This window comes from Engystomops pustulosus, chromosome 2, assembly GCF_040894005.1.
Source record: "Engystomops pustulosus chromosome 2, aEngPut4.maternal, whole genome shotgun sequence".
In the NCBI taxonomy this organism is placed as follows: Eukaryota; Metazoa; Chordata; class Amphibia; order Anura; family Leptodactylidae; genus Engystomops; species Engystomops pustulosus.
The window spans coordinates 171,321,640-171,334,879 of NC_092412.1; the positions used below are offsets into that span (position 1 = coordinate 171,321,640).

The window sequence follows — 13,240 nt, forward strand, 5'->3', positions numbered from 1 at the left end:
AATATAAAAATAACTTGTATTAAGTTACACGGTATTTAACGAAAAAATCCATTTGCACCATTTTCTTGTGGGCTTAAGATTTTACGGCTTTCACTGTGCGCCCCAAATGACAGGTTTCCTTTATACTTTGGGTCGGTACAATCACGGAGATACCAGATTTATATAGGTTTTCATACATTTGCAAAAAATGAAAAATTCCTGTACAAAAAAAATCATAATTTTGCCATTTTCTGGCACTGATGGCTTTTTTATAGCTTGGTGTACGGAGCTGTGGGTGGTGTCATTTGTTGAGGGACTTTTGATGACGTTTTCAATGCTACAATTTTTATCACTGTACAGCCTTTTGATCACTTTTTAATTAATTTATTTTTCATGAATGGCAAAAATGGCATTTTCCGTTATTATATTTTGATAGATCAGACATTTTCGGACGTGGTGATACCTAACATGTTTTATTTATACTGTTTAATTATATTCAAATCACTTCTAGGCAATGAGGGGTTATTTTAATTTTTAGGTTTACGCTATTAGCTATATGCCATATTTGGAGGTTGCACTTGAATAGTGTTTTTAATAATGCATTTCAAAACACAATTCAAGTGCAACTTATGAACCTGATGTTAGGCCCCATGCACACAAACATGGTGCTATACATGGCACCGTAAGTTTATTTTGCATGGTCACAGTGGCGTAAAGCACAATGCTTGCACTGTGTATCACCTAACCATGAGACACGCGTGAGCGTCTAGTTCATTTCTACTTTCTCTGTTTGCGACCTATATTGTAAAAATTGTCGTGTGCATGAGGCCTTATTCTGCATTCACATCATGGGGGAGATGTATCAAAAGTGTCTTAGAGCAGAGCACAGCTGTTTACAAAAGAGATCACCAGCTATGATTGGTTGACGTACTAGTATAGCACAAGTCATTAAGTGGATTTTTCAGAGCATTTTAAAACACAATGCATTGTGTGATCACAGCCTTATATTGTACATGCAATATTTCCTTGTAACAGTAGGTGGGCCCCCAGAATCAACTTCACCGGCGGGCCCGAGGCCCCCTGCTCACTGGCATCCACTGTAATTACCAAATGGAAATCTGGGTCCCAAGACTCTTCCTTTTAGCAGATTTTTGTTTTGGAACAACGAGTTTAAAGATTTCATAGGGGGATGTCATTATGCCCACGATCTTCATCATTTCTCTCAGAGACAGGAGAGGAGCCTTTTAAGGAGAAGATTCTCTTAAGACACTTTTTACTATGGAGCAATTACATAATTACTTAAGTCCAGAAGCTCATTTTCCTATTTTGAAGGAAATAATTTTGAAGCTCATTTTCCTATTTTGAAGGAAATAAATATGACTTTGCACTATTTATCTTCCACCATAGGAACAAAAATGTTCGTAGAAACAGGTACAAATCTTCCAGAATGCAGGAAGAACAATGGTCGGAGATTAGATAAATGTCTAAATGTAATAAAGTCCCTGGGAACGGACATGTTACACAGACAGTGGGCCTTGATGATAAACCCACTTCAGAGTTGTCCCTTCCTATTGCCCAACCCCCCTAGAAGTTCCCTCCCTATGCCAAAGAACAACAGGAAGCAAGACAGACAACACAAAAATGAAAACAATAAACAGATTGCAGAAAAAATGGTAAAAATAAATAAAGCAAAACAGCGTCTCTCACACAAACAAGGGGGCCGGTAAAAAAATTAAAAAACAAAACAGGCACTGGACTGAATGTGAACCAAGTACTTACAAGAGACTCTGCTCCAAGTGATTATAGCAGAGTTCTCACATGGAAGAGTAACAAAAAAAAAAAAAAAAACACGAGTCGGTGTAAGACGCGCTTCCCGAGATTTATGTTGATGCGACACAAGTTGCTTTTTGTTGAAAATTTATTCATATATAGATAGTGGACAACGCTTTTCGGGGGTGATCCACCCCCTTCATCAGGTCCATAAAAGGTTACTAAACAAAATAAATAGATAAAACATGTATATACACAAATTTGTATAAAACAATAATGGTATTGAGCATTTCCAAAAATGTAAAAGTAAAAAATGATCATAAAAATCATGTAAAATACATAAAATATGTGGGGGAAAAGAGTGGGCAGATGTACAATATGCGAAAGAATTTGAGGAAATGGTTGTTTTGGAGGGATATATGGTATGTGGGTGGAAATAAGTGGGGTTTTAGTTGCATAAACGGTTGTTTATGATGAGTGATTTTATATAGGGGAGTAGATGGGGGTGGGTGGGTGAGTGGGTTTTTATAAGGGAATATATATATGGGTGGGTGGGTAGTTGCGATATGCTGAACATGTAAGTCTGCATATATGGAGGGAATTGTTACCTTGGACGGGAGTAGACAGGGGTCAGCGTCAGATGCAGGTTGGTTCTCCTGATATGGAATGCGAATGTGAACGGAATGGTATGGTATTATGTTTTGTGATTATAATAGAGCATAGAGCATTGTTGGTGGGTATTAGGGAAATGTAAAATAAGGCTGATGTTTATGGTGTGAGCTTACTTAGTCCGGAGGGTCTGACAGGCGTGCTGCGCATGGTCCTCTGGTTGCCCTGCGACCGGAAGAGAAATTAGGCGCTCGGAAGGAAAGGTATTTTAGCGCTCAGATGGAGCAGTGGAAAGTGAAACTAGGCGCATGCAGTGTGCCTTAAGTGTAGCTTGTATGGGAGGGATGGTTTCTGAATCCAGGCGCAGTGGGGAGATGTTCATCATCAGTTTTACTGTGTAGCTCATATAGAGTGATGGTTGGGAAACTGTATGGCGATGTGTGAAGTTTGTATTTAAAAATTAAAGTGGGGATAGGTGGAGAGACTATCTTAGATAAAACCTGGTTTGGAGCAAGTGGATGTGTGTATGGGAAAGAATTATGTGATTATCAGATAGAATTGAGTTGCATCGATATATGGATAATATGGAATAAATATAGAATAAAGGGGGTGTTTTGGTAATTAGACATATGGTGGGTATCGTCAGGAAGCTGAGGTAGAACGGTAATATAAAATAGGCTTACAAACAAACAGCAATAGACGGCACATATTACATATGCAACAGAGCAATAGTGGAACCTAAAACATAATTACCATACCACAGATTCAAACATGCATTGCACGACCCCGACACATGTTTCGCATAAGGCTTTCTCAAGGGGAGTATCTGGTACTGGGAGAGGGAGGTATATAAAGAAGGGCCAACCAATAGGACGAGGTAACACTGATGACCACCGCTCAAGTGGGAGATGGCAATGCGCATAGCTCCAACGGAAAGGGCCCGCGCTGCGTGATATAATAAATTCTAGTTTAGTCCTTCGTTCCCCAGCCGCACCTGTGAGTACACACAAATTCCATTTTAACACTTAGCTCTAGCAGCATATATCCTTCAAAAAGATACCCCTAGAGCAAAGTGTATTACAATGTTATCACCATAATGACAGACAGATCACTTCTGTCTACTCGCTCTTTCCAAATCATTTCAGTCTTATTTCTAGTCCTCAGATTTTATTTAAAGGTTTAGCTCATCCTAAAAGGGAAACTTCACATGCTGCTTCACACAGTCCTTCATGCGGCTGTAGAGTTTTTAGATTTCCCTCCCAAGAAAAAATACCTAAAAATCCATATAGAGATAACTTGAGTAAGGGGGAAAGAAGAGCTCTGAAGGAAATAAGGGAAGATAACAGTATGTACACGCCTCTCTGGTGCTCTGTAAATCCTCATGTGTGATGGTTCACATACTCCAATCTTAGACAATCGTGACATCCCCCCAGGTTGTACACATAGATTTCTAGAGTTGTGGGCCATTTTTCTTTCCTCCATATTCTTGAAACTTCATCCCTCAAACCACTACATGTAGCATTTGGTTATCCGAACAATACTGAAAGGCATTAAACAGGAATACAGACAATTACTGCACTTTTACATGTCGCACATAACCAAGCTAGACCTCTAGAGGGCCCCCTCCGCTTCGAACACCTATGCAGACTGACTAAAGCAACGGCATTTCCACACTTGATGCCACCACTGCCAGCATCCAGTGCGCAAAAGAGAGAATTGGTAATGGATGGATGTGGCAGCAGAGGGAGGACCGCAGCTTTGTGCATCAGACCTTGAGGCTCTGGTATTAGAGGAACAGTTAGATGTAGTTGGTGTAGCGGAGACATGGCTCAATGCACATGATTGGGGTTTACACTCTTTCGGAAAGATAGGGCAAATAGGAGGGGGGCTGGTGTATGACTGAAGGGACTTAAAAGTGATTGTAAATAGACAGTGGTCTCAGAAGAATGTGAGGAGGCTGAAACTTTGTGGGCTGAAATTCAAAGCCAGGAAAGCCATGAGAAAATTATTTTTGGTGTCATTTATAGACCCCCTAACATCGCTGAGGAGATAGAGGATCACCTATATAAACAGATGAAGCTGACAGCACAGGAAGGGACAGTAATAATAATAATTTCATATATAAATTGGGGTCAGGGCTCTTCTTCATCTGTGAAGGGGAAACATTTTATCAACTTTCTGCAGGATAATTTTATGGTGCAGATTGTAGAAGATCCCACAAGAGGTGATGGCTTGTTGGAGATAGTGATTTCTAATGCAGAGATTGTCCAAAATGTCAATATATTTTCCTCTTAAACTGTAAAAAGCAAAAACATTTTGGAAAATCGAAAACATTGAATTTTAAGGAGGCTAATTTCCAGAAATTCAGGGATGCGCTACAGATACTGGGATCAGATATGGTCACATGATGATACTAATGATGATACTAATGTTAAATGGGAGAAATTCAAATCTATCCTCAATATACTTCTAAATTTATTCCAATAGGTAACAAGTATAGACAGGATAGATTACACCCTTCGTGGCTTACAGCTACAGTTAAAAGGGAAATTAATGAGAAAAAGATGGCATTCAAAAAATATAAATCTGACGGGTTACCTGAAGGTTTCAATAATTACAAAACACTTACCAAAATCTGTAAGAAGGATATAAAATCAGCCAAAATACAAAATGAAAGACAGGTGGCTAAAGATAGCAAAACAAATCCAAAGAAATTTTTCTAGGATATCTATGTGAAAAAGAATGAGCAGGTTGGACCCCTTTATTCTGAAAATTGGGCATTGGTGACTGGAGACCTAGGGAAGGCAGAGATACTAACTGTTTTTTTTACCTCTGTTTATACAATAGAAAAAAGAACTTCTGACGTGGGTGGTACCAGTGCAGGTGATGAATCCTGTAATATACTAGACTGGCTGAATGTAGACATGATCCAATCTAAGCTCACACCCCAGAGTTCTTAAGGAACTCAGTTCTGATTTTGCTGTACTACTGTCTAAAATCTTCAGGAATTCTGTAATGTCTGGTACGGGTGCCAAGTGACTGGCAAGGCAAATGTTGTGCCAATATTTTAAAAAGTACTTCACCAGGCAATTACAGGCCTGTAAGCTTAACTTCCATTGTGGGGAAAACATTGGAAGGGTTATTAAAAGACTAAAGACTGGATGGAGTATGTGACATCAAATAGTATAATAAGTGACAGCCAGCATGGGTTTACTAAGAATAGAAGTTGTCAGACTAACCTGATCTGCTTCTATGAAGAGGTGAGCAGATCCCTGGATGGAGGAGCTGCTGTGGGTATTGCGTTCTTGGAGTCAGCGCACTACTAATTGGCACTGGCCAACTGGCAAGCTAATAAGTAGCCAGCCCCTACCCTTATGCCCCACTGGATCTTCGTGCCTTGTGCCTTAGTGAAAGCTTGCTCCTGATGTCTCTTGCATTTATGGTGATTTCCCATAGTGACCTCGGCTCTGTTCCTGACTTTACTCATCTGCTGCCAGTCCTCACCTTCTTCTTCTATGGGCTACGATCCCGTGCTGCCTGTCCTGACCTCCTGCCTGTTCCCGATTGCGATTTTGTGATACGACTCTGTACTTCGCCTTGGTCGCCACCGTGGATAAAGTTGTGCCTGTGGAGTGACCTAATGATACCACACCGCAGCAAGTCAACCCCGCTTTGCGGTCAGTTCTGTTTAAAACTCGGTGCCACTCAGACTCCGCTCCCAGGTGTTGGCTTAAGTCATCGTTCGTGGTGGTACAGTGGGTCCACTACCCACGAACCCTGACAGTAAGATCCTGCCTAGGTTCCGCTATCTGGCCTGGTTAATCTTACCACCATCAATGTGAACAGCTCGGACAAGTCACTGCCATGTTGCAGCAATTGATGGCTACTCAGAGTCTGTTCCTGCGGCTTCTCCTGCTACTCCTGTTGTCTACCTTCCGCAGAACCTAGGCTGAGACTCTCCATGCCTTCCAAGTATTATGTTTACCCCAAGTTGTGCAGCGGCTTTATCACCAAGTGCTCCTTGTTTATTGAACTTATGCCTATGCAGCTCATCCCTGCATACTCTTGCGGACTGAGCAAGCGATTCTAGTGCTTGTGCTGTCAGCATCAGATTGTGCTGAAAGCACACGCGTCGGTGGTCTCCACTCTATCTGCGCATGCGCCGGGTTCAGCACAGGGTTGGTAGACAGTGAGGTAAATGCAGGTGCGAAAACTCCATAGCGGGTTGCATAACTGCCGCAACTCTGGGCTCAACGAGTTGAATGAACAGGTCCGCAAGAGTATGCAGGGAGGTGAAGGCAAAAAGCAATGTAGTGGAGGGATCTGGGAGGGTTTTTTTTTTCATTCTAAGTCGAGGAAGACAAGCTGTTTTTCTAGGGGCGCACTTACTTCAGGCAACACCCAGGGGGCGACTAGGCAGGGAGCCAGGTAAAGTTTTATAAAAGTTATTGTTTGAATGAAACAAGCCACAAATCTGATGAAAACTGTTTTCTGATATGCTTGTTATTGACTGTGGGGAGGTGGGAGAACCTAAAAACAGTGTTCTGGTGACAGGTTCCCTCTAATTTGGTTTGTAGAATAGACGCTTTCGGTGTATCAATATTTTTATCTAACTCATCACGTGTATGATTAAATTCATCAAGATTGGAAGTGGCCTTAAAGTGAGTCACAAATAAACGTATCCAGGTGTTAGAATGCCCAAAGTCCAGATCTTTATCCAAGCGAGAATCTGTGGATAGAGCTGAAAACTACCGTTCACAAATGGTCTCCATCCAACCTCACTGAGCTCAAGCTGTTTTTCAAGGAAGAATAGGCAAGACTTTCTGTCTCTCGTTGTGAAAAACTAATAGATACATACCCCAAGCAACTTGCAGCTGGAATTGCAGCAAAATACAAAGTATTAACATCCGCCAGGATGGATTGTAAACCAAACACACTGACATACTGGTGTGTGTCCCCTCAGGCAGGATCTGCTATTCTTTAAGCTTCTTATGCCCTGGTTTTTACAGAAAAAAGGCATTTATAAAAAATTATGCAAAAGAGCCTGAGGGGCTCCAGGTTTCATAGGTGTTAATGGAACCTGGAGCCCCTCAGGATCATCTGCATAATTTTTTTTAAAGGCTTTTTTTTATAACAAAGGAATAGGAAGCTTAAAGAAGAGTGGGGCCTCCCAAAGGGGCATAAACCAGTATGTCAGTGGGCTTGGTTTACAATCCATGATCCTGGTGGCAGATGTCTTTTAAGGGGGCTGAATAATATTGCATGCCCCACTTTTCAGTTTATTATTTTTTACAAAAGTTTAAAATATCCAATAAATTTAGTTTCACTTCATAATTGTGTTCCGCTTGTTGTTGATTCTTGCTTGGGGATATTGTAGTGGCACTTATCAATTTCCAACCTTTCCAGTTCTATGTGCTACCATCAAGACCTTTTCACCAAAAAAGGAACAAATATACACAGATTTTTTGCAAAGAATGTGGGCACTAAAATAGAAACTGTCTCAGATTGTTAACAAGAATTTGTAAACAATTTGTTAACGAAACCCAATTTGTAAACAACGTGTTAACAAACCCAATCTGAAAACAACCTGTTAATACAAACCCAATCAGTAAACAATTTGTTACACAAACCCAATTTGTAAACAACTTGTTTACAAACAACAATTTGCTTGTCTCGATATAATATTCAATTACAATAGTTGAAGACCAATGTTTTAAGACTTTTAAAAACATATTCATGCATAAAAAAATAGCAATTATATGTAGACAAAAGACGCAATTATACATAGACAAAGAAGTAAAACATGAAATCCTTTTTTAAGGTACTTTCATAAAATTCCCAAAAGGGAAAGAAAAAAAGGTTCGCAGATATTTGATAGATGAAATCTATATTTGTTGATTAACATATATGTGTTGAGGTTTACGACCAAGGGGTAAGTATTCCAGGAGGTTTGTGTTTTCAGGTCATAGGGCCCTATGCCTGTAATACACGTTTTTGTATAAAAAAAATGAAAAATAAATTGAAAATTAAAAATAAAAAAAAAAGACAATAAAATTTGTTTCTTTGAGCAGCTTTCAATCTTTTAAGACAATTGTAGCCTTCGTGTGGTACCTTTATGGTCTGTAATATGCGACTGTTTGTTATATTATTTGGCACTCACGGTTAGTTGATGTTCAGCTGGGCTGATGTTAATGTTTCTTAGCAGGACCGTGTAGCCTTTTTCTGCGGGTTCCGATCAGCAGCTATGTCTATTTCGCCGTTTTGTCGTCCCAGGGGACGTTATGTAGAGTGTCTCTGGGCTGTGCAAGCTGGATGCATTCTTTGTTCTGTAGTGGCGTTCAGAGCGCCGTTGAAGGCGCCTTTGACCGGCTTGTGGATCATGGGTTTTCACCTCCCGCAGCCCAAACTAGCTCATCTTGATATCACGTGTTGTCAGCTTTTGTAGTACACACGGCGTTGAAGCTCCGGAGCAAGGTTATGTTGTACTTTCAAATAAATAGTCCACCAATGTGAATCATAGATGTTGTAAGGTATGAAGCTGCTCAATCCTTATGATATATGCTAGACGCGTTTCAAAGCGTGAAGCTTCTTCTTCAGTAGCTTTAAAAAAATGTGTTGTTGTTGATTCTTCACCAAAAAAAAGTTTAAGGAGGCCGAATACTTTCGCAAGCAATGTTATCTGTCAAGCTAAGCACAGGGCAAACAAATCTCCTATCCAGAGGAGATAATAAGATACAGGGTTGAAGTATAACATGACCAAGCTTTACAGAGTAGTCTGTACAAGAGGTATACATTTATAAATTACACACAGACTATGGCTCCTGGAAACTACAAATGTGATTTACTGGATTCTTTTTAGATTCTGTCTCTCAAAGTTATTTCCCCCACTGTATGACAGATGAATTAAATAAAATGTGTATGTAAATACCCCATCAATAATTGGCAAAGATGCCTTACTGATGCAGCCAGTTACCTACTGAGTGCCATTGCCAGGCATTCTGAGTTTGTCAAGAAATACTGCAGTCACCAGAGGACTGTTGTAATGGGAATGATGGGGATTGGTGAATGGGAGTATAAAGTATTTCATAAAAAAAAAATAAAAGCTTCATTTAAAAAAAGAAAAACAATCATGTCTTTAACATACCTCATATGCAGTTCCATAATGGCAAGTAAACTGACATTGTCGATTTGTCTCTGCGTCTTTTTCAATATTTGTGTAATATATAACTCCATCTCCTGAGCATGATATAATTTGCTTATCATTCGTAAGAGGCAGGAACTTTGCACTAAAAATATTAGCTCTATGGCCGGAGCGAATTCTTGTCAAAACCTGCAATTAACAAAAAGAGAAAGTATACATGCATGGAGATTGAGAACAAAGTACGGTATGGTTTTCTATATATGCTTATGTACTCTTATCTTTCATATTTTACTTTGGGTGAAAGTTTTTTGTAAAATAACGCAGACAAGTAGAAGTAGTAGAAGACACAGAAGACACAAGATGTGTATGAATCAATTTAAAAGGTAATCTGTCACCAGGTTTAACCCACCTCAACTACTAGTCTCCTCAGGAATGAAATGTCATTTCTACAATTCCTTCTTTTATGTTATATCTCACCAGTTTACCTATAAAATAATTTTCCCCAAAGTCAGGAAAATACGACTCTTCTCATCCCATTTTCACATAAGAGGCGTTAAAGGGAACCTGTCACCAGGAGAGCCATTTTTAGCACTCCCCCAGTCCCCACAGAGCATAGTACATACACTGCCAAAGTGTTTTTGTATTAAAAATTGGTTTTACAGAAAAAAAGATATGTTATATTGTACCTTTCATTAGCATCTGCTGTGTGACTAGGCAGTTGCCAAATGGGAGGGTCTGGAAAGGAGCAGTTCCCCCCACCCTTGGGGAACAGCTTCTCCATGTGACCTTCTCAAATATATGAAAACACCCATCCCTGGGCTTAGCGACGCCCCCTGCTCCTCTACAGCCAATCCCGAGTGTGGGGAGTTATTCATATATTTAAAAAGGTCACATGTTTTTCAGTGTATGTACTATGCTCTGTGGGGACTGGGGGAGTGCTAAAAATGGCTCTCCTGGTGACAGGTTCCCTTTAAGATTGAAATCCCTGACCTAGGGATCCTGAATAGATACCTACCACAGCACTGCTTCTCTTGCCTGGGAGGAAGGGGGGATAAATCTTGTTTTTTGAATTGTTTGCTCTAAATGAGTGTTGCACTCTCATCAGGAGCCTAGCATTGTATTTCTGTTACAGTCTGTAATGTCTGTACTATGTATGTACTTTTCTGTTATCCACTAGTAGTGTCACTTCAGCAGCCCCTACGGTTCTATAGTACCTAGAAACATGATTGAGTCTTATTAAAGATAGGAATCTCATCTTTAAGATCACATTGCACTTATTATTGTTTCATCTACAGAACCGAACACACAGACAGTTGAAATATAGGTGCAGACTATTTCTTTATCTGCAGCTTGTATTTCTAACCATGTCATATCTGTTTCTCTAGTTCTGTAGCCCACAAAGCCATAAGCCTGATTTGATCTGAAAATGTAATTATTATCTTTAATAGAACACAACCCCAATTTTCTAGGTATTTTAGAATCACAGATATGGGCCTGCTGAATTGACACTATCCCTGCAACACCCCTAAACTTGTTAAAATACGTATTTCTAGAAAGGACCAGAGGGGGCTAGTAGAGGGGGCTAGTAGTTCAGTGGGGAAAACCCTGGCCACAGTAACACATTATTTGGAGGACAAAGGTCACATATTTAAAAAAAACAAGCTACCATATATCCGAGTGTATAAGTCGACCCGAGTGTAAGCCAAGGCCTCTAATTTTACCACAAATAACTGGTAAAAAAAAGTTGCTGATTTGAATGTAAGCCTATAGTGGAAAATGCATTGGTCACAGCCTCCTCTAGTATTGTAATGCCCAGCAGCCTCCCTCAGTAGTATTAAAATGCTCTGCAGCAGCCCCCCCCCCCTGAATAATATAATGCTCTGCAGTCCCTCTAAGGAAATGCTCTGCAGCCCCCCCAAATGAAATGCCCTGCAGTGTATTAAACAAATATGCATAGTTATTCGCCTTCTGACTCTCCCCAAAGTTCCCCACAGCTACTCTTACCTCTCTTCCATTGTAGCAGAGTGGGCAGAGACGCGACCATGCGCTCTACCTGCCGACTCACACTATGATGTGGTGGTGCCGGCGCTGATGAAGTCATAGTGTGCACTAGCGGGCAGAGAGCATTGCCGCGTGGGGAGCATCGGGAAACGCTGGAATTGGAGTATGTAAGTTTATTTATTTTATACACTTGTGTATAAGCCGAGGTAGGGTTTTTCAGCGCATTTCTCTTCTGAAAAACTCTGCTACACAAGTATATAAGGTATATTATGGTTTATTTGTACAGTAGAGGCATTGCAGAGTAAGACATTGAGTGATCAACTTATAAATACTGTCGTTTTAAAAAAAAAAATTAAAAAAACATTGCACAAATCAACCAGTCACACAGACATTCAATTTGAACAAATATAGTAAGCATTACATTCAAATGGATAAGGAGTCTTTAACAATTGAAAACAACATCATATTATAAAATGTAAAAAGAGGATGTGGCTGGAAGACAGCGAGGATGGCGATACACTCAAGAAGCTCCGACAAACTGTGCAAAAAACCCTAAAGCAAAGTTTTTACCTTGGCCCACAAAGCCAAAAAGAAACCCAAGAGGGGCACAAAGACCCCCTGATCAGAGGACACTGATAAAATATGCCCTAAGGCTCTCAACGGGTTCCTCAAGTCAGCCTCCTCGCAAGTCCCAACATCACAGAGTGACCTGACGCACAGTCTCAAGTCAGCAGACCCCTCTCCTGACCTCGAGGCTGCTATGATGTTGCCTACAGCACAGATCTCCCTCGGCCGGCCTACCCTCAGCCTATGACTGCCCCAACACCGCAGCAGACCAGCGGGAAAAATTAGTGAGCATGTTTTTACCATTAGATTGTGCCCGGAGCACAGACATACAGCCCCCTCAATCCTGCAGCAACCCTCAGGCAGCAGATATCCACCATGCAGGCTGCCAGAAATAGCCCTCTCTAGCTCTCTCAGCCCAACCGCAACTGAGGGAATTCGTCCCAGGGGTCCCATTTGTCTCTCTACCAATCCCTCCAGATAAAGGCATCACGCCTACATTTTCACATGCAGAGCCCTTACCAGAATCGGCATCCTCCATGTAGCCACACAGCGCCTACATGTAACAGATATAGAGCCTCTGGAGCTTGATCCTCATTGGAATGCTTAATTTCAAAAATCTACCCACCAAAGAGGAAGCATAAAGAGGAAGTACAATCCACCCCCCAAACCCTCTTTTCAGCAATAGTGGGAGTACAAGTTAAGCTCAACAGAGCCCATAAGGCACTGAGGCCCAAATCCTCTATGGCAAATTCAAGAGACATTATTTGTTGGGTGCACAATTTTTTTTATTTTAAACTTAATTTTATTGAGGTTCACATGCAATAAAATACACCCAGAATGTCTGGAAACTTGACACAAAATTAGAACCACATAAGTAGGTACACGTGAAATGAGCATATAGAATCAAAGTAAACACATCAAAAGAACAAATACATCAAACATCACACTACTGTAAAGGTACTAACTGGAAAGGCCAAGGCCAGTTAGGAACAGCAAGAGAGATGCATCAAAGGCACTGCATTGCCAGGATTAACATAGTAATCCCTACCACTCTGCGCTAGAAAACAAAGGGAGAGACACCATAAAAGTAAAGCTCAGAGTGTCCCCTACTAACGAGAAATCTCAGATATTTGTAGAGAGATCACCCTTGTTGGGTTCCTATGCCGAGCTCAA

The 13,240-nt window shown here is 40.7% G+C and overlaps 1 protein-coding gene across 9 annotated transcripts in view; it reads right to left on the minus strand.

Annotated features, from left to right (window-relative positions):
* DCAF6 (DDB1 and CUL4 associated factor 6) overlaps positions 1-13,240 on the minus strand; it is a 737,604-nt gene that overhangs the window by 588,455 nt on the left and 135,909 nt on the right. For 6 of the 9 annotated variants that reach the window (XM_072137275.1, XM_072137277.1, XM_072137279.1 and 3 more), the window contains one exon: positions 9,503-9,688. The exons of 2 other annotated variants lie outside the window; for them this stretch is intronic. In XM_072137275.1, the coding sequence (XP_071993376.1) occupies positions 9,503-9,688 (186 nt within the window). Of the gene's footprint in view, positions 1-8,518; positions 9,015-9,502; positions 9,689-13,240 lie in introns of those variants that run through there. One more of the 9 variants, XM_072137282.1, reaches the window with a different exon arrangement.